At 38.3% G+C, this 22,078-nt stretch overlaps 1 protein-coding gene across 4 annotated transcripts in view; it reads right to left on the minus strand.

The window, feature by feature from the left end:
• Window positions 1-22,078, minus strand: part of CEP128 (centrosomal protein 128) — a 349,655-nt gene that overhangs the window by 68,852 nt on the left and 258,725 nt on the right. For all 4 annotated transcript variants that reach the window (XM_045823801.1, XM_045823799.1, XM_045823798.1 and 1 more), the window contains one exon: window positions 5,907-5,956. In XM_045823801.1, coding sequence (XP_045679757.1) covers window positions 5,907-5,956 — 50 coding nt within the window. The remainder of the gene's footprint in view (window positions 1-5,906; window positions 5,957-22,078) is intronic.

Raw genomic sequence — 22,078 nt, forward strand, 5'->3', positions numbered from 1 at the left:
GTCACACGGTTGGCTACCAGGAGAACTGGCCATCCACTGGGACTATTGAGATGTTACCGTGCTCTGCTGTCAGCCTCTGCCAGGGCGATTTATTTGCCCATGTTAGTTTTTTGTCTTTGGTGGTTTTTCTTGTCTAGTTAATCTCCAAAGATGTGTCTGCCAACTCCACACTAGAATTCTTTTCCAATTATAATACCCTTATATTAATATTTATTAGACTTGTTCCAAGAGAACTGAGAAATTTGAGTTCTATTTTTTTTTCTTAAAAACAACATACTGCCACATGCTGGCAACACCATAGCAGCGGACATGAAGTAATGGCCGAGAAAAAGGTTATCTTCTCCTCTCTGCTCCTCCAAGTGCTTATGCCTAAGTGCTATTTAGGTGACAAAAGCAAAATCAAGTATGTGCCCTCCACTCCCAAAACATTTCCCAAAAATAAATAAAATCCTTTAAGTGGCAGGTTCCAGACTATTTTAAAAGCTATCTGGGAGAGAAATTAAATATAATTATGGGTCATCTGAAAAACAACATGTTTATAATGTCATTTAATATCCTTCATGGGCATAGCTTCTGGAATGTCTTAGAGAAAAATATATTACTTTTTTAAAAACCATAAAACCACTTTTTAATTAAACAAATAACTTAATTCATTTCTAGTGAAAATACTAATACTGAATGAAGTGGCCAGAAGTATTTGTGATATTTAGATCATAAATCCTACAGTTAAAATGCTCCCTTTTTCTCTTAAAGTAAGTAATTGTTACTCATATGTAGCCCATATAATCAATTTAATTATTGCCACACTGGGACATTGTCATTATATTTAGTAGTTATCCAAAGATGTAACAATTCCTTTAGCACAATCTGACCACATCTGACCTTAAAATCATGGTTGCCCATGAAAGGGAGGGAGAGTAAGAGAGAAGGAGAGGCTAAAGCTGGAGAAGGGTGGAGAAGGAGGGAAGAAGGGGCTCCAAGAGGGCAGGGGCATTTCCTTTCTCCCCAGGGGGTAGCACCAACCATGTCTGGTACACAGTAGATGCAAGCAAATCGTCAGCATGGGGAATCAGCGTTTACAGAGGTGCTGCCAGGCACAGAAGTTTGCACATTTCTTATTCAAGTTGATCCTCTCCTATGAAGTCAGTGTTATTATTGTCCCCAATTTATAGATACGGTTATTGCCTCAAAGTGACTTAAAGATGGCCTAGTAAAAGAGGAAATGAAAAAGAAAAGTTATGTTCAGAACCACCTAGTTTTATCTCATTTAAAACAAAATGAAGAGTGAGATGACTGTAAGTTTACATGAGAGAAGGGTCATGCATGTTTTCCGGAAAGCTCCTCTTTTTAGTGACTGTCTTAAGTAGCACGTTGAAGCTTTTCTTCACTGATATTCTTTCAGTGTGATTTGCATTCTGGGAAATCACAGAACAACAGTGGGAAAAAGCAAGTAATCAATGAGAAGTAGTTTGGTAATTTTTAAATGAAAACAGAAAGCAACAGCAGCACCTACCACCATCAGCCATCACTAGCAAGGTGTCAATCACTGAGTACTTTTCAACTAAATTGAGAAAAAACCAATTACCTTGTATATAATTTAAAATGTTTCAGCTGATCTCCAGAGGATTAAAGACAGGATCTGCTTGTTCAGTGTACCTCAAACCCATACACAAATGAGGCTCTTCCTGCACCACACATTTCTAGTCAAAGACAATATTTTGTTTCTAAGAAGAGTAGCACCCACAATATAACTGCAAATGAATGTCACATCAGACACACACACACACACACAAGAAATGGAGGCAGACAATGTTAAGCTCCAGTGAAGAATCTTGGGAATTCCCAGCTGCCTTGTGCAAATCACCTCCAAATATGTTTGATTCTATTGTGTGTGATTCCCAGAAGATTGAAAAAGCTGTGCTCTCTGCCACCTACCCCCTTTACCATTTTATCCTCTTCCATTTCCACTACTTGTACTGCTGCTGCGTTGCTCACTCCTTGACCTTGTGCTTCAATACACTCACGGAGGAAGGCCAAAGAGGGCTGGAGAGAAGAAGGGAGTGAGGTGTGTGTGTGTGTGCACAGCGATGACGGAACTTGGAAATCGCCCCCCAGATTTTTAAACAAAAAATAAACTCTGGGACAGAGGTGGTTGTTTTCCTAATAGGCAGACCTTCAAGAGAGCCAGGAATAAACAATACACTGATATGGTGGCATTTATTTGCTCACTTAGTCAACAGAGATTTACTGAGTCCCTACTATGGTGAGGCTCTGAGCTGGGTGGTGGGTATTTCGGAAAATGAAAGACCTGAGAGTTGCTTCATAGGTAGGATAGGGAACTACAACCCATCATATGGTAAACTTTTATTTTAAAACCTAAACCCCTTAGCTAAGTGAATTCAGGGATTTAACAAACATTTATTCTGTTTTATTGATTATTTTCCTCTTGAAATATTCTTGGCTAAGCTTTATGGCACTATGCTCTCCTGAAATTATTTTCCTTACATCTTAGACTTCTTTGCAGGATTTTTATCCTTAGCCTGTCATTTATGTGTTGGTGTTCTCTGGAGTCTTCATCAGTTTGTTCTGCATATTTCCCTGGGAGTTCTCCTTGCTCCTGTGACTTGTGGTATCATGTATATGATGTGAAAACCAGATCTAAGGACACCAGATTCAGTATGTCCAGTTAAAACTCTTCTCAGCTCATATATAAACCCCTCTCTGAACACTGACACCTGATGTTTCAAGACACCCAAACTCAAAATATAAATTGAACTAATCAACTTCTCCTTATTTTACCAAATAACAACCATCCTTGAAGTTTCCCAATCAAGAAACCTAACAATCATTCTTAACTCCTTCCTTTTACTTCCTAACAACCAATCTCAATGTTCTGTAGATTTTTATACACTAAAACACCTTAAGAAGTCACCCACTCATCTTCACGCTCTTTGCTATTACTCAGTCCAGGTCACTATCAGTCCGTGTGAACCTTCTCACAAATATCTGCATAATCGGTCCTCCTGATTTCAATCTCGCCTGCCTCCACTGATTTTACAGCCAGTCACACATTAAAAATGAAAATTTGATCACATTTTACCCTTGTTTCAAACCCTTCCCTCTTCTCCCATACACTAAGGTGAAAGCCTGACTCCTTTAGGGGTCCTTCAGACCTCTGCTTGCCCTCCAAACTCCTATCCTGCCTCTGCTCCCTCAGTTACTACATTCCACCACCCACAACTTTTCTCAGGTCCTTAAACATGATACTGATGCTCTCTTTCACCTGAAGCCTTACCATAGCCATGACATTGCCTAAAGCTTTGATCTTGACTCCAGACTCATCAATGCTAACTCCTGGTTATCATTTAAACACTGGCTTCCTTTGGGAAGTCTACTGGATTGCCCCTCTACCCCAGCTCACCCTTCTCACCTTTAACTCCCTACACGTACACCCAACCTACCAATACCTCCACCAAACAAAGACAGATCTTCTGATTATATGTTCCCATGTGACTTATAATAACCCTCTAGTAGCATTTTAAAAATATTTTATTATAAACTCCTACTTAGCATTCTTTTCCACTAATTGTGGTGTAAAAGACAAGAAGCTTTCCAGTGTACGCATCTTGTCTTGGTATCTGCAGGACCTAGTACCATGCCTCACACAGAACTGGTGCTCAATAAATATTTGTTCAATGAGTATATGGAGCATTGTTTACTTACAGGGAACTGGAAAGGGTTTAGAGATAAACACCCATTACCCCGAAGGAGGATAACATTCAGCGCAGAATGTCTGTTACACATAATTATATGATGATAATGAGTAAATAAAATCGACTCCAATTTGGATACATGGGGATTTGCTAGCACTGTAAATTGGAATTAAATATTTAGCTCTCCCTTCTGGGATAATCTAATCCACACTAAACACTTCTGGAAGATGGTTTTATGATTTCATATTACAGATGAGAAAATAGGCACAGCAAAGTTAATTGAGTTACTCAAGGTTACCCAGTGAATCAGAAGCAGAGACAAGACTTAAAACTCACAGTTGTCAATCTCCAGTCCTTGGGGCTATCATTTTTTAAAAAATTGCTATGTCTTTTTTCTCCCCAAAGTTCTATTGTGGGACTGCAGAATTTCAACCGACAAATTTTAATACATTTCTCAAACTATCACCTGTGGTATTGATACTCGGATGTGGAAAGTCAGGAATGTTGGCACCTTTTGATAGGTTTTCCTCTAGTCTGTAGCATGAAAGGTTTCCTGTGATGTGTCTCCGTGCTCTTGTGAATGCAGAGAGTGTCAGTTCCTTCTTCGGTCTTAACGGAGTGTTAGTCTTAGGCACTCGCTGCCTCTACCAAGTGCCAACATTGAACTTTTCTGCCATTGGACATCATATTGGATGGTGCCCTACATTTAAAATGTGCATAGTTAGTTGGCTGGCACATTCTATTGCACTCGGTGGACATTTTGGTAGAAAATGCTGCCAGTACTTAATAAATATTTGAGAAGCATCATAGGCTATTAAATTTAACAGGATTACTGTTCCAACATTCATATTGTGAGAGAAATAAACACAAAAAGGTTTGTGCTGCCATTTCAAAAGGGCAGATATGTACTAGGTACTCGATAAGTATGTTGATATGTGGTGTTCGGGGGCCAATGGCAAACATGATGCATAACCAAAATGTCTCAGAAAGCCTTCATTACCTTCCCAGTATACACATTTAGTGTACATAAAAGCTTTGCTTTTTTATAACAACAGCTGTGCTGATAACAGTTTCTCTGAGATATACAGGGTGAGTATGCACTTGAGATTTTCCTAGCCCCAGACTAGACCAAACAAAGCTCCTTCTTTTATACCTGAATAAAGCACAAGATGTTGAAGAATTTAATCTGTACAAAACTGTGGCTAACACAAGCCAATTTTGTTAGATATGTAGATCTTCTTGATTATTTTCAGATCGATTATACAATTTTCGCTTTACAGCTACAGCATCGCATAGAAGAATCCCTAATTACAGACCATTTCCCTTGCTCTCTGGGCTTTGCCTAACCCATCCTTCATTTGCCAGAGGAAATAACTTTACCCCTAAAGCATTCAAGCCACTTATGACATCACTCCCCGGTCCTGTCTCGTACCTCCAGGCCCAAGAAGAACTTTAAATGTCCAAAGTATTTTCTGTTCTTAATCTGCCATGTTGACTCAAAGTGAATTGCTGCTGTCATGTGAGTGTAACTGATTATGTTCCCCTTAATAAAGACAGACACTTGAGTTACCCATTTGTAAGTCAGCCCAAGATAAAAGAAAGAGAACTTCTGGTCAAATGCCAAGTTAATATCAATTGCTTGTTCCTTGAAAATGTCAATTAAAATTCTAGTGTAACTTTTCAAACTCAATTTCCCAATTCAGGAAATGTGGATAAATGCATAGTGAACTGAGAGCCTTAGACAGGCTAAGTCTAAGGTCCATATATGTGTTAATATTCTGGGTTGGTCACTGGTAGATGCCATTCATGGAGTCAGAACACTTTTAACTTTCACCTGAGTATGTAGAAGCCATGAATCCATCCTCATTCATCAGCCCTGTTTTGGGGAAAATGACATCGCAAAGATGTTGCTTTCATTTCCTAATGCTACAGCTCCTATGAAGTTACACCAAGGAATAAAGGCTCCTTTCACGAGCAGCATGAAGGCTGAGTTGGCTTCTTGCTTTAGGAGATTATAAATGCTCTTAAACACTTCTACAGGAAGCAAAGTCCAACGTGGGCTTTAAAGTTCTAATATATATTTTTACTCCATTTGCCACAGTGGTCTGAATGGGGCAATATTAAAGCCTAACAGAGCAAAAAAAAAATGTTTTTATCCCCAGGATACCTGCCCTACAGCAGAATTTAGTTTACCTGCAGAGACTCCATTTCTTCGTCTTTTCTGTGGCTCTCCTCCAGCAGATCTATAATAAGAAAGTAAAACAGCCATTAAAATATGATGTAAGAATTGGTTGCATCTTATTATCAAACCCAATTCAGCCAGTGGCTTGTATGAACTACTGCCAGGAAATAGAATTCGTTGTCAAGTGTGAGAAGCACTGTGAACGGAAAGCCCCTCGTCCCAATGGATGAGATGTGGCAGAGCGCAGGGCCCAGCCAGACCTACGCCGGCTGGGAAGCCCTGGGAGGTCCTAGCTCTGAGGGTGGAGATACCGGAGAAGGAGACCAAGTCCATCACAAATCCAAAATCACACCAGCATTTTAGAAATTGGGTCCAGTGCTTGTATAACTCAACAGTAACACAAAGTTTTCCTTAAAAAAAAAAGTTTTTCTTTTGAAAGAAAAATTAGAAACAAACCATTTGCTCTTAAATTCCCAAGCCAAGTTCCACCTCCAGAGTTGGTTTTTATAACCGTATTAAAATACCCTGGAATAATGGGTGTTATTAATGGAAGTAGAACACCACCTTAACTGTGAAGTCACATTAATTATCATTTCACACTGAAAGGGTGGGAAGCATTGAAGCTGCACCCGACCAAGAGTTTGGCACCGTCTCAGAGAACTCAGTGGCTGGACGGGGAGGCAGTCAACTGAAGAGAGCTCTGCCTAAATGCCTGTGCACAGCCATGCTGTCTTAGTGCCCTCCATTAATTTACGAACTTGTAAAAATATATATGCATATATTTGGCAAGTAGGATTTTCTGCCTGCAGCTATACCACCCGGTGCTATGATCTTATTAGATCTCACAAACCTAGAGAGGGCTGGGCTGAGTCAGAACTTGGATGACAACTGGCAATAAACACCTACCGCAGCGCACATTAATATTAGCATTTACCTTACTCTGTGATGGATATAGCTTACAAGGGGCCTTGCTGCATAAAAGGAAAATATAACTTACAGAAATTATATATATATACATCCCAGGAAGGCAAATGCAAATGTGTTTAGCAAGGGTTACACTAGATGCAGCAGGAAGCAATAATATAGTGGAAAGCCAAGTCACACTGGTACATCTCGCAGCTGGGTGGGCAATACACTGACACTTCAGGAGACCTAGCGGATGATATAATGGATGGTGATGGCGCCTTGAGACTGGATGGCAAGCAAGCCTCTCAAGACAAAATGCACTGGGATTAAGGATTAGAGGTAGTTTTGCTCTGTATCTCAGAGGGGAGCTGAATTCTGCTCCCACACCTCTCATAATCAGTTATGATAAAGTTAAAGGAGCATGGAAATGCATTAGAGTGGATTTTTAAAGGGTTTTTTGGTGGGCATATAAGATTTTTTAGCTGTATCGTGCAGAAACCAAAGTGAATGTGGTAGATTAAGTGCCCTCAATTATTCTTCTTGTGTCCCTACTCATTCGCATTGTGACATTGTAGCTACTTCCGTGAAGGGGCCACAAGCACTACTTTCCACATCTTGCATCTGGGCTGCTTCCTGACTTGATTTTGTAAGTAGAACACAGCAAAAGCAACTTTGTGTAAATCTGCATTGAGGGTTCAAGAGGTCACACATTTTCACTTTTCCACTTCGAACTCTGTCACTGCCATCTGAATGAACCCAGCTTGCAGAGATGACAAGAGACACATGGTCCAGGACTCTTCCCACCCCTGACACCCTGCAGGTTGCCCCCACTGGCAGCCAGCAAATGCCCAGAAGCAGAGATGCCCAGCTGAACTGAAGATGACCACAGATGACACAGGTGGGAGTCCAGCTGAGCCCAGTGCCAACTCACAGAATCGAGACCTAAATAAATGGAATTTGGAGGTAGTTTGGTGCCTACTGCTTGCTAACTGACAGCAACCAGTTGCTAACTGAACAGAAAGCCTTTGGAATCAATGAGAAGGCTATAGGAGTAACTAATAGAGATGTGGGGGAAAAGGATCCAGGCTTGGGAAAGATGACAACTGGGTCTGGGTGGGTAGGGATGCAGGGGGCGTGAACTAATGGGCACTTTATCCTGGGTGCCTCTAATCTTTGTGTCATTCCACTCAAGGTGAAATTCCATAAAGAGAAGAGCTAATGAGCCTAGCTTAGGTCTCGTGCCTACTGCTTGGCTAGGGGAAAGCACGGAGTGCTTTCACTGATAATCCCCAAAGGACTGGATAAAGGACAGAAGGAACAGTAGCCAAAGCAAAATCAGGGTGCTGTTAACAGAAGAAGGCAGAGTGGACAGGCCAAAGCAATAGATGCCGGCTCCAACTGATTTCAGTAAATTATGTCCTCAACACACCTCTCTTCAATGTTTGTAAGATCACTGTTCTGTTCCTACGTGATGTAGCCATTTTGCTACACAACCTAAGGATATCAGGGGGTTCTCAGACCTGGGCTCCTTGTAATGACTACACTGTTGAATGGTACAATGGAATTGTACAGTTGGATGGTGGAGTCCATCAACCATTAAAGGAAACTGATCCTGTTCCTCTGGAGTCAACTTGGTATGGCAAACATCACACACCTTAGCTAAAACTTACTGGACAAATAATGAATAATGGATCACTTACATAGCCCAAATCGACTCACACAGCTGATAAAAAATAGATTTAAGTTCAGTTTACCTACAGAATTTTGTAGTAGAGTTACTGCAATTAAAAATTAGGTTCCCAGTTTTCTCCAGGTACGTAAAGGTCACGTTGGTCTTCCAACAAAGCTGACACTAGTAAGAATGCTTGATTTTGGATGGCTGAACAAAAACAGCTACAAAAGAATTCTTACAATTGGTGTTTAAAATATAGAACCCCCCTCCTGTTCAGCTCCGCCAGCTGTCATCCCAGCTTATGTCAAGAGCAGGCATGGACATCTTGTGTTTCTGTGTTTCTCTGTGCCACATCCCTTCCCTGTGAGAACTCCCTGTCCCTTTCGTGCATGACATTCCTGTGAAACATTCAATCAAGGGGCCCAATGAACCTCTTCTGCCACAAAAGTGGGTCATGACTCAGGCTGGCCAGTCAGAACACCTTACCTCCTACAGCATATAAACTAAGCAATGCCAGCAGAATTCCTTTGGAAACTGAGAGAGAATCCCTCTCCTCCTGAAGCTACTAGTTTATAGTAGCCTGTATTTTCTATGATGTAAAAGAAACCTGTACAATAGTGAAGCTGGCAAAGAAGAAAGCAGAGCCAAGAGACAGAGAGAACTGGCTGAGGACAGATCACTCCTGCCTGAAGCACACCTAACTCCTGGACTTGTAACACGTTACTTTCTTTTACTTAAATTAGCTTTACTTGGATTGCTGTCATTTTTAAACATTTCTAGGGATGTGGTATTATTGAACCTTTTTCTCTATTCAGAGACTTGGAGAACTTAGAGTGGGCAAGAACTTTCTATTCTGTGAAATTTAGTGAAACGTTTCTATTTAGTGAAACGTTTCATTCTACCATAAACAGAGGGAGACACGAGGCTCAAAGGCGGCCAGTGGTTTGCCTGAGATTACCTGGATGGTGCTAGAGCCATGGCTAGAGTTCAGCTCCTCTACTTCCTGCTCCATCTACGATGTCATGTTCTCATCTGTATCACTCAGGACTTAATTGTACCCTTTTCTGTACTCTCATTCTAAAAAATGCACATGTTTTTGTTTCTTTCACTTCCTTCAGGAGTTCTCTGATGTCATCTACCCTTCTTATCTACTATTTCTCTAGCACTGCTACTTGGCTTACATCCCCCAAATTTCCTCTCCTGTCTATATCACTGCTCTGTGCAATTGCTCACTTCTTAGGTGCACTGTTCAAGTACATGCATTTGGAATGATAAACAAAGTTATTAACCTGTGCTGATGAAATATGACTATTGGGCACTGCTGAGAAGTGACTACTCTACTGCAAATGGACACAAGATGAGAGAATATGGATGAAACCTCCAGGAAGCTGAAGTGACCTAATGCTTTGACAAAAAGTGAGTGTGATTAGTTGTTGTAACAAGCAATCTTGCTGTTTGTCTCTGACCAACTTTAGCACAAATGATAGGCATGGAAAAACTAAAGAGCCACTCTGCCCCCTTGCTCACCACTGGCATGTTCATGTTTTGCTTTATTGTTTTCTGGTTTGCTGTTCAATACAAGCAGCAATTCAACTGCCATACAAATTGATGTGTCGAAATGTGCTTCCATCAACATTAGTTAATGAAAGATTTTTTTGGTGAAAAGGGCAGCAGTCCTGTGTCCTTTCTTTGGACTGGCTCCAACTCTTTAAAGAGCTGATACTAACTCATTATGATACATAGTCATTAAGAAGGAAGGGGGAAATCCCATTTTAAAAAGGACACCATGAATGAGAATTGGAGGATCGATTTAGTCTGTTTTTCTTCCACTTTGCATTTGTCTGGAACACTCAGGGTAACAGATCACGACCATATTTTTGGCCAAGACAGTCTTGTACCACTTCTTTGCAGCCTTTACAACTAGTGGTCTGACTGTTCAAGGAAGCTTGCCCCTATTTTTAAAATGTTGATTCTGGTTCCTGGTAGCCAAGGAACCAGATAGGTTGTTGGTTAGTTGATTTACTTTTTTTTTAAGATTTTATTTATTTATTTTTAGAGAAGGGAAGGGAGGGAGAAAAGAGAGAGAGAGAAACATCAGCATGTGGTTGCCTGTCACGTGGCCCCCACTGGGGACATGGCCTGCAACCCAGGCATGTGCCCTGACTGGGAATCAAACCTGCGATGCTTTGGTGCACAGCCCGCGCTCAATCCACTGAGCTACGCCAGCCAGGTTGATTTACTTTTAAAAGGATAATCACTTCCAGGTGTGCATGAGCAACACACCCATCTAGCAATTTGACCCTTCACAGGAAGGTTGGAGATCAAGTTTAGAAATATTTTGTTTTCCTTTAATCATTACTATTAAACAATCTCACCTAGGCCCTGGCTGAGTAGCTCAGTTGGTTAGAGTGTTGTCCTGATACACCAAGGTTGTGGGTTCAATCCCCAGTCAGGGCACATACAAGAAGCAACCAGTGGATGCAGAAATAGGTGGAACAACAAATTGATGTTTCTTTCTATCTCTGTCACTCCCTTCCTCTCTCTCTCTCTCAATTTAATAAATATATATTTCACATATGTGAAATACATATACATATATAATCATATATGATTATATATATTTACTGAAACATATTTATTGAAATTCACACACACACACACACACACACACACACACACACACACATTCCATACTGTAAGTCAACCCATCTGGTAACAGAGAAGAAGTCGTAGAGACAGAGCCTCAAACACAGCAACATTTGCAACAACAGCACTGGAGAGAGAAGCACTGGCAGCAGAATGTGGTGAATTGATGATAGCAATTTAGGGAAAAGCATTTAGCTTCTGGCTTCTGTACCTCACTTAATAATTCAGTACTCCTGTTGAGTGTTACTCTGTGTGTCCTGACATTTAACTAAAATGACAGATAATGTAAATTCTCAAAAGAATTCAATACTTTTTAAAAAGTAAATGTGAGCTATTCTTCTGTGGGTGGCAGTTGTGCTGTATTAAGATTGATTGAATTAAACTGTGTACTACAACCCTAAAGAGGTTCTGAACGGTCCTAGCCTCCCACACTTGTATACTAGATACTCGAGACACTCACTGCACGCTGAAGACTGTGGTCAATTTCTCTTTTTCTTCCTTGGCTCCCCAGTTAGTAGAAACATTGACATTTTAAGGACAGAAGGGACTGTGGGGATCAGGGTTTTTACATTTCTTTAAAAAAAGTAGAATTTTGTCTTATAAGTAACATCATACACACTTTCACATGTATATAATAAACACGTAACTTAGAAAGTTGAAAGGAAGCTGCTTTGGTGGAAGCAAAAGTGCAGGGTGTGCGGCCCAGCCTGGTGGACTTCCCTCCCACCCTGGGCTCAACCCTGTGGTGTCATGGTGGGGCCACAAGACTCCAAAGTATGCTGACTGAAAATCACTGATCTAATCCAACCTCCTCCCATTTTATAGATGAGGACTGAGCTCTGGTAGGTCAAAAGTCACTGTCAATGCCACACAGTGAACAGAAGTGCACGAACCTGAGCCTAGGGCTTCTAAACTGGACAGCTGTCAATACATTTTACATAACACTGATGCCCCTTCTTTGCCTTTTAATATTTGCATTGAAATGACGTAGTATTCCAACCTCTTCATTGATGTCTACACATTTCTGACGCCTCCTCAAACCTAAAGGAAACGTTGCTGAAGCACTTGTGTAGCATCGGCCATCTGTGAGAAGTTACTGGCTGCCATAATGAAGTGCCTCAACTCTGGGAGACAACATCAAAAGACGTGGCTCTGATCGCCCTGGGTAGAGCGTCCTCCCAATATGCCAAGGTTGCAGGGAGGGTCGGGACACATACAGGAATCAACCAAAGGATACACAAATATGTGGAACAACAAATCAGTGTCTCTCTCGCTCTCTTTCCCCTTCCTTTCTGGCTCTAAAAACCAGTTGGTTTTGATGAAAAGCAAATATTTAGACACTTGAAAAAGCAGTTGTTTTTGGCAAGCTGTGTTCAATACACAACATACAGAATATCTCTCTCTCTCACACACACACACACAAATCTCAAAAGTTTTCATTAAATGAATGACAGTTGAGTAGTCCCTCATCTTAATGTGATATTTGTCAATACATTTTCTTCCTATTCTATTACACTACTAAAAGTAAATAAAATAAATGAATAATAATGACCCTACATTAGCCAAAATACCTCAAAAACAATCAAATGTATTGGTTTTAAATTAATATATGTAAACCACTTAAAACAGTGTCTGGTGCATACTAAGAATTATATATGTCAGTTTTTATTATTGTTTTTCAAAAATTACCCTTCAGTATTCCTGCTAAAATAAGGAAAATGTGTGAAAAAATAATCAGTTGCATGTTTAAACACATAAGCAAAAAAGCCTTCCAATGTACTGCTCTTACACTCCATCTGGGATTGGTAGCTATACTTTTAGAACTCTGCCATGTCTACTGCCACCCACTGGTAATATCTGGACACACCACAATGAGTTAAGAGTTTTCCCACCCGGCCCGACCACAGGAAACACACAGGTTAAAATGAAGAACAACATTGAAAAGTACGGCTATCCTCTGTGGTTTGTCTCAGACGCTGAAACAACATGCTGGTCTATGGATGGAGCCCACATGACCCAACAAATGAAAGGGTTCTGATCCGCTGTCTGTCTCTGGGGTGTGCGGTAAAACATCCAAATACAGGTACTCATATTTTACTTGATGTCAATTCATGTCTGGTGAAACTTTCCAATCTGTCAACTTCAGAGATTTAAAACCTTATCTCCACAAAACTGCTAAACTATAGAAAACAACACAGCAATCTACCCCATTTCACCTCCATCTTGGCTCTGGCATGGAGAAACACCAAGATACAGAACAAACGTTCTTACTTGGCCAAATATTACAAGTTTTGTCATTTCTATTAGCAACAACAGCAGAGAAAATAAGAACAGACTCACTAGAAACTAGCCACTGTCCTAAATTGGTTTAAGGGCTCCTGGTCAAAGGACCACATGGGACAGTTAGCAAAATGAACAAGAGAAGTTTATGATGTATTGTAAACACCACTTCTAATAGAAGTTTCAAATGATCAAATGAGGCATAAAATCACGTTTCTTCCTACATACACTATATCTTATTGTGCTCATCTGAGAGAAAGTTTGGCTTTTATTTAAATTCTTTAAGTTAGAAGGTAATTTATCATAAACTTTGTTTTGGTTCAGGACTCATAAGGTGCAAGTACATAAGTGTTTTTGGTCCTATAGATATCCTGCATATTTGACTTATTCTTCGATCATGTCCTGTTCATGGACACCACAAAAGTTTGTGCTGGTTTCCTGATGCGCCTGCTCTTATAGCAGACCTAGGTTTCTGAGACCTTCCAGACTCTCTAGGCCTACCCTAGATCTACTCTAAATACATTAGAGAAAACCAAACACGAAGAACAAGTCTTGAAAGCAGTGAGAGAAAAACATACCTTAGGTACAGGGGAAAACAATTCAAATGCTAGAAAATTTCTCATTAGAAACCACAGAGGCCATAAAACATTTTTTAATGCTGAAAGAAACAAATTGACAATTCAAAACCCTGCACACAGTGAAAATATCCTTCAACAAGGAAGATGAAGTCAACATATTTTCAGAAAAAAAAATTAAAAATAAAAAAAATTTAAATAAAAATGACTACAAAATTTCTCCAAATAAAGAAGAAACAATAAAAAAACATCTTAAATGACTAGGAATCAAAAATATGAAGAACAAATGATTTCCCTTCTCCTATGCAGTTTTAAAACTGTTTAATGATTAAAGCAAAAATATTTAACACTATTTGATGTGTTTTTTACATGTATATAGAAGAAATGTCTAAGAATTATATTTTAACATGAAAGGAGAAAGTTTCTACACTTCAAACTGGTAAATGACAATAGCAACAGACTGTGATGGCTATCTATCTATAATCTAGTGGTTAGAATGACCACTAAAAAATCTACCCAAAGAGATGTGCTTAAAAACACAATTGTTAAATCAAAATGGAATTCTAAAAATTGCTCAAATAACCCACAGGAAGGCAGAAAAAGAAGCAGAGAATTTTTTTGTAAATGCACAGAAAACAAACAAAACTAGCAAACTTAAATCCCAACATATTAATAATTACAATATATAAAAACAGTCTAAGTACACCAATTAAAAGAAATTGGCAGAGTGGATTAATGACCACTCTGCCATTAATTCATGACATGACCCATGGACCCACCTATATGCTGTTTATAAGAAGTTCACTTTAAATATAATGATATAGGCAGGATAAAAGTAAAAAGTGGGAAAAAAATACACCCAGGAAACGTGAATGAAAAACTACTGAAATGATTTTGTTAATATGAGATAAAGTAGATTTCAGCACAAAGAAAATTGTCCAAAACAGAAAGGAACATTATATAATGATTTATAAAGGCTAATCTACCAGAAGAAGTAACAATGCTATATATGTAAGTACTAAAAAAAAAAAAAGTTGTAATACATGTGATGAAAAAAGTAATATAATTGGAAGAAAAACTAGAAAAATTCAAAATTAAAGTTGGAGATTTCAATATCACTTTCTCAACAATTGATAATACAACTAGACAGAAAATCATGGAGCATATACAGAAACATAGGTCTATAGAAGGAGAGCCTCTAAACAGTTAGAAATTAAACACTTCTAAATAGTCCATGGGTCAAAGAGAATGTCTCAAGGCAGAGAAAAAAATCATAACTGAATAAAAGTGAAAACAGAACATATTAAAGATTTTAGGACACTGCCAAAGCAGTGCTGAGAGGGAACTGTATAGAATACTCTATGATCCCACCTCAAGAAAGTAAAAAAAAAGAAAAAGTAAGAAAAAGTAAATGCCAAGCAACAGAAAAAGAAATAATAAAGATAAGAACAGAAATCAATGACATTGAGAACAAGAAAACAATAGAGAAAAATCAATGAAACAAATAGCTGAGAGGGAGAGAGAGAACAGACACAAATCACCAACAAAGTGTCAGCATCAGGAATCAAACAGTGGTATTACTACAAATCCTGTAAATATCAAAAGGATATTTAAGGAGACTATGAGCAACATACCAATTTGACAACTTAGATGAAATGTACCACTTCTATAGAAAACACGAACTACTATGAATTACCTAGTATAAAACATATAATTTACAAAGTCTTGTAACTATTAAGGAAATTGCATTTGTAATTCTAGAACTCCTAGGGAAAAAATAATCTCCAGGCCTGGGGGTTTTACTAGTGAATTCTACCAAATGTTTATAGAAGAAAATTAATTTTACACAACCTCTTCCAGAAAACAGAATAAAAGGGAGTAATTCCCAATTCATTTTATCAAGCTAGTCTCAACATGCTACCAAAACTATACAGTTTTAAAAAAGAAAAAAAAAAACTACAGCTCCCACTTCAACACAGTTGCAAAAATTCTTAACAAAATATTACAAAATAGAATTAGTAAAAGGAGTTATGTATCATGACCAAGTTGGGTTTATTCTAGGAATGTAAGGCTGGTTTAATATTCAAAAATCAATTAATATATCCATCATCTTAACAAGCTAAAAGATAAAAATCACAGGATCATATCAATTGATGCATAAAGAGTATTTGATAAAATTTCATCGCACATTTATGATTAAAGAAAAAACTCAGAAAAAAAAGTAGTACGGAACTTTGTCAACTTGATAAAGAGTGCTTACAAATCCCTACAATTAGCATTATACTTAACAGGGAAAGATGAGACATTTTCCCCCTAAGATCAGAAATAAGGCAAGAACATCCTCTTGCACAATTCTTATTCACCATGGTATTGGAGGGCATATCCAGTGCGATCAAGCAAGAAAGGAAAAGGTGTACAGCTTAGGAACAAGGAGATAAAAGTGTACCTATTTGCACATGACATGACTGTCTTCATAGAAAAATCCCAAAGCATCTATGAAAAAAACAAAAAACAAACGAACAAAACAAAAGCTCCTCGAATCACTAAGTGGGCTCAGCAAGGCCACAGGATATAAATTAAACATACAAAAATGAATTCTATTTCAATATATCAGGAATGAACATGCGGGGACCAAAATGTTGAAAATTATGGTACCACTTGACAAGACTTACAAGAAGAAACAAGTGTAAATTTACCCAAACATGTTTAGGATGTATAGGCTAAAAACTACAAAACAATAGTGAGGTGTACATGGATTGGAAGGTTTGTATTGTAAGGGTATCAATTCTCTCCAAATTGATATACAAGTTAGGTGCAATTTCCATCAAAAGCCCAATAATATTTTTGTAGCTAACCACAAGATTGTTCTAAAATTTATATTAAGAGGAAAAAGAACTGGAATAGGTAAATCAATTTTTTTAAAGAAGAATAAATGGGGAGAAAGATTGGTTTACTCAATTTCTAGACTTATTATGTAACTGCAGTATCAGGACTGTATGGTCTTGTTGGAGGTACACAGCTCAATGAACAGATAAAAACACAATTATAGAAATGGAGAACAAATTAGTAGCTGTCAGAGGTTAAGGATGGACTACGGGTGGGAAGGAAGTGGGTGTGGCTTATAAAAAGCAACATGAAGGTTTGTTGTGTTGAGGGAAATTTTCTCTATCTTGATTGTATCAGTGTCAATACCCTGATTGTGATATTGTACAATAGTTTTGTAAAAGATTTTCATTAGGGGAATGGGTAAGGGAGATCTTTGTGTATAATAGGGTCTCTCAGTATTATTTCTTATAACTTCATGTGAACAGAAAATTGTCCTTAAAATAAAGAGTTTAGTTAAAAAATCCAGAAGGACTTTGGACAAGATGACAGATAAAGATATTAAGAGATAACTGGTTAATTAATGACTTTTTAAATGGGACAAAAATGGCAATTGTTATAATGATTAAGATAATGTATATAACCTTGTCAAATAATAGTAATTATAATCACAATTTTTATTTCATCATACCTGTATAGATATGATAATTACTACTATCACGAATATAAATTGTGTCGATAATTTGATGTGCTTTCTCTCAGATACTGCATTCTGAAGACTGAGATTCTATATTATTATTGCCTCCCTCTCTCTGTATCTTACAAACTAGAAATTACATCCTTTCTTGTTGACCTGAATTCATGGGAATGAGTATAGTAGGATTTTGTAAAACAGTGCAGTATTTATTAAATACAAAATGGATATTATGAGGGGAAAAGGTGTTTACTAAAACTTTCAGGGAAGCAATGAATGACATCTTCAAGTTCTATACATTCTATTTCAAAAGTGTATCCTGAAATTCTAGCTGTATTATTATGGTAGCATTTTGCCGGTGTTCCTTCCCCTCCCTGTCTCTCCTATCACTCAACCATTCCCCCACATATCCCTGAGTTATGAATCTAAAACAGATAGGCTCGTGTCATTTTTTTGCTTTGAACTGCTTACAGTATTGGATTTCATCTGCGCTGCCATAAGTGAGTGACTGATGACAGCTTCCTGGTGTGGGTATGGTCGATATTCTCGGGACAGACCTGAACTAAGTGGAAGGAAGTTCTTAAATTGACTTTCAATGCCCTCCATGGATATAGGGGCAGGAGAGAACAGAGAAATGTGTCTAGTACTTCCCACCCCGAGATGTCCAAACTCCTGAGGATGTCATTTATAAAGCAGCCATCTACAAATTTACTTTCAACACATTATCTTCTGTCATCACTGCAGTATTTCTTCCATTATCTGTGATGTCCTTCCTAGAGACTCCACTAACAGGAAAATATCCACCCATTCTTCAAACCCCAGCTTAAAACAAATAATTCTCTGTTGACTTTCACAAACCATGCCACGCCCAAATACTACTCATATTCCTAGAGATATTGCTTCTGCTTCTCCCAAAGTACTTTGTACTTTTATTGTAGTGTTTATTCTACTATAGTTAATGGTTATATATTTGGATCTGCTACTAGATTCAAATCTTTGAAAAGTAATCAATTTCAGTAGCTTTAGTTCAGAATATAATATATGCAAAAGAAACATTTACTGAGTCAATACATTTTTAACAAGATAATAAAAGCTAAATTTCTTATGAATGCCCATACAGTAAATGGAGCAGTAAGAAGAGGAACCCTTTACTCCTACTTTGCTCTCCTCTGGTATCTACATCTATACTTGATACCTGGGAAGCCAGAAAGAGCTTGCCATCCTGAGCTGATACTGAAACATCACCACAGACTTCAAGAAAAGATGACAAATCAGATGACACAAAATAGGTATACACTACCAGCATTTCAAAATGATCATTGTGGGTTATAACTACAGTTTATCTTATTGTGCTTCATATTACTCTTCCTCTATTTTATATGCTTCATATTCCTCTTTCTCTATTTTATCCCTTCTAATCTTCCTGAAATGATTAAAAGCAGTTATCCTCTGGCAAAAGTCAGAAGAATCTAGTCAGATTTGAAAACTGTCAGTTAGGGCAATCATGGCAAAACCCATACACTACAGGCCAATCAGTAATGCTCAAGTCAATGGCCAAGTTTCTACCAAGGGCATTCAAAGACAGCACAGTTTACTCAGCATGGTGGAAAAAATACAAGAATGGGAAAAGGAGGCCTAAATTCTTATTCTTCCTCTGCTATTTGTTAGCTAACAAGACTGGTAAATATAGACACATGCTCATTCTTGGCCACGGTGATCAAATCAGTAAAATAATGGGAGTGGAGTAGATTATTATGAAGATCCGTGTAGCACTGAGATTTTAAGGACTGTTCTTTGGTAGGATGCTTGCTGCACAGTCTTTAAACATTAGTTGAGTGGTTCAATCCGTACCAGTAACATTATTCAGAATTAATATGGATAACAATCATCCCCCAAACTTTGTAGAAACCCAAACAGGTTCTCACATAGTTTAAGTAATTATTGTTAGGACTGTTTGTAGATAATAAGGACATGGGAAAAATTCATTCTCATTCACCTCTACTATCTATCTGTTTTCTTTTATACCCAAATATACTTTAGATAATTTTAGGTCTTCCCTCTTAGTTTTTTTCATTCTCACAATTACAATAATTCTTCTATTTTGTCTTATTCAGAGCTCTCTTTGAAGTCCAACAAACAAATCAACAGTTTCATCTGAATACAGAGTAACAGCACAAATGGATTTTCACACAAATGGATTATACAACACAAATATTCTTATTTGTGACATCAGTTCTTTTCTTGTCAGCATCAAGGCAAAAAGAGACCAAGAGTGTTCTCAAAAGACAGCTTTCCCCCAAACCAGGCACGGGATGGAAAAGGCTGCTCATGAATAGGTAAGACCGGGATTTTAGTGGTTTTATTCTCTTCCTATTAATGAGACATAAAAATGTCTCATTTAAAAAGAAGGGATTCAAAAATTACCCAATTAACTCTTAATAAAAAAAATAAAAGTAAACCAAAACAGTTTCCAATATAAGATTATAGCATGAAAAGAAAAAATTTAAATGAGTGTTTTCTTTGGCGTTATATTCAGATGGCAAATGGTTTTCATGGATAATCTCACAGGTCATTGCTTCCATTAATCAGTAAGTTTTCCTAAACATAAAAAAGCCTCAAGTAATTTTTTAATAGTGATTACAACTGCCTACTCCATTAACAAATTGTCATATTAACACTGGCCACATTGTACTGCCTATCTTTAAAGGTTACTCATTTCATTTTCATAGATTTTAATTAACTTTTCCTTTCCCACTGGACTATTTAATAGCCACAGAGGCCTCTTGCCTTTTCGTGTGTGTGGATCTGCGGCATATTGACTGAAAAAGAGGCCCAGAAAAGGCAAGCAGTGTGGATCCCAAATTAGATGATAGTGGTGACTTGCAGATACACTATTTCAAAAAGCCAGGCTCTGTGAACTCCACTGGCACGCTGGTTGGATCAATTTCTTACTGCCACAATACTTTTGGAAGTCTCCTTAAAATTCCTCTCTTCATCAGCAGCTTCTCTTATTAGCATTAGCTAGAAATGGTATATATAATCATAACAGGCTAGAGGGAGTCTAAGCTTATAAAACAGGGAAACAAAAAAAAAAAAGCTCATTGTTTACATTCCTTAAATTAGGGAGTGTTATGTTTGGGAAACAGAAGGTACTGTACTCATAACTGCAAGTAGGTCCGGCCGCCCGCTGCTACGCAAGCCAACACTCGAGAGGCAGGTGCTGATGTAAAGGAAAGCGGTTTATTCCGATATCAGCCATCTCGAAGGCGCGGACTCATGCCACAGAGCCCATGTCCTCCTCTCAGTGGAGGCAGAGCTTTCCATAAAGAGGGAGTTGGGAAAAGAACTAGGAGATCAAGGGACAGGGTTGAGGAGCTCTCTCCGTGCAGACCAGAGCAGTCCATTCCCATAGGGCAAGTGACGGCCCCGCCGTGCATCATCCGCGTCCTATCATCCCTGGTGTGCTCTACCTACCCAGCGTACCCAGGCTGGCCCTCAGCATCCAGCAAAGCTTTGCGCTTGGGGGTAAACCTTTAATAACTGCTCCCAAGGTCACCACCCCCTGCTTTGCTTTAACACAGCATTTTCATACAATTTTTAAATAATAATATTTTTAAAAATATATCCTTATTTATCTGCTTCACCTTCCTCATTCCATGACGGCTCTTTGGAGAGTGCAAAGGGTCTCTTCGCACTTACTCAACACAGTACCTAGAATCCAGTAAACACACAATGAATACTGACTAAAGGATTACATATTATAAATTTGTATTAAAAACTAATGTATTCTGGTTTTTGAGATTTGAGAGATTTCTGAACCATGATGGAGAATACTGCAGACATAACTATGCTACTGCAAAACTAAGATCACAAATTTCTCCATTAAAACCTTTATTTGCAATAAATTACATAATCAAATACCTGTTTTATGTGATTTCAAATATAATATTGTGATATTTTAAACTTGGTAAAGCATTTGGGTAAGCAAATATTATGTAATTGGGAAGGGCAAGGCATGACTCATTTTTTTTAAAGTAACCTTGTTTAATATTTTAAGATTTACCTATAAACTGAAACTGCTTGCCTGTAACTGACTTTGAACCTTTTAAAACCAAAACATTCAGTCACATGTCCTGCACTCTGCAGCATGGATACTGTGAGTTTTGTGTGAGATACGAATTTAGAGGTCGCATGGTGATAGCCGCCCTCTCCCGTGCTCCCGCCTTCCCCTGCTGGGGGAGCATCCGGCTGCCATCTTCCCACAAGCTGATGGATTTGCACTTTGCTTCATCAGGTCTCCCACGAGCCAAAAACACATTTTAGACATAATTATGGGAGCAGTCTGTGGCAGTGGAAAACCAAGTTAACTGAACCACATGGAAATAAAACCCATGTCATTGGTGTCATTACCAGTACACTCTAACCAACAGAGTTAACCTCAATGTAAATAGCAGGCAAAAATAGCACAACACTCCATCTTTGGGAGAAATCAGTCCTGTGGAAAAAATGCAATAAGAAGAAAACACCTGGGCTCATATTTTTCTGGACCAAAAGAGGACACAAGGATTAAATTTTTTAAATTACACA

The sequence above is a fragment of the Phyllostomus hastatus genome, unplaced genomic scaffold (assembly GCF_019186645.2).
Source record: "Phyllostomus hastatus isolate PE091 unplaced genomic scaffold, TTU_PhHast_1.1 phas_scaffold_501, whole genome shotgun sequence".
Taxonomy (NCBI): domain Eukaryota; kingdom Metazoa; phylum Chordata; class Mammalia; order Chiroptera; family Phyllostomidae; genus Phyllostomus; species Phyllostomus hastatus.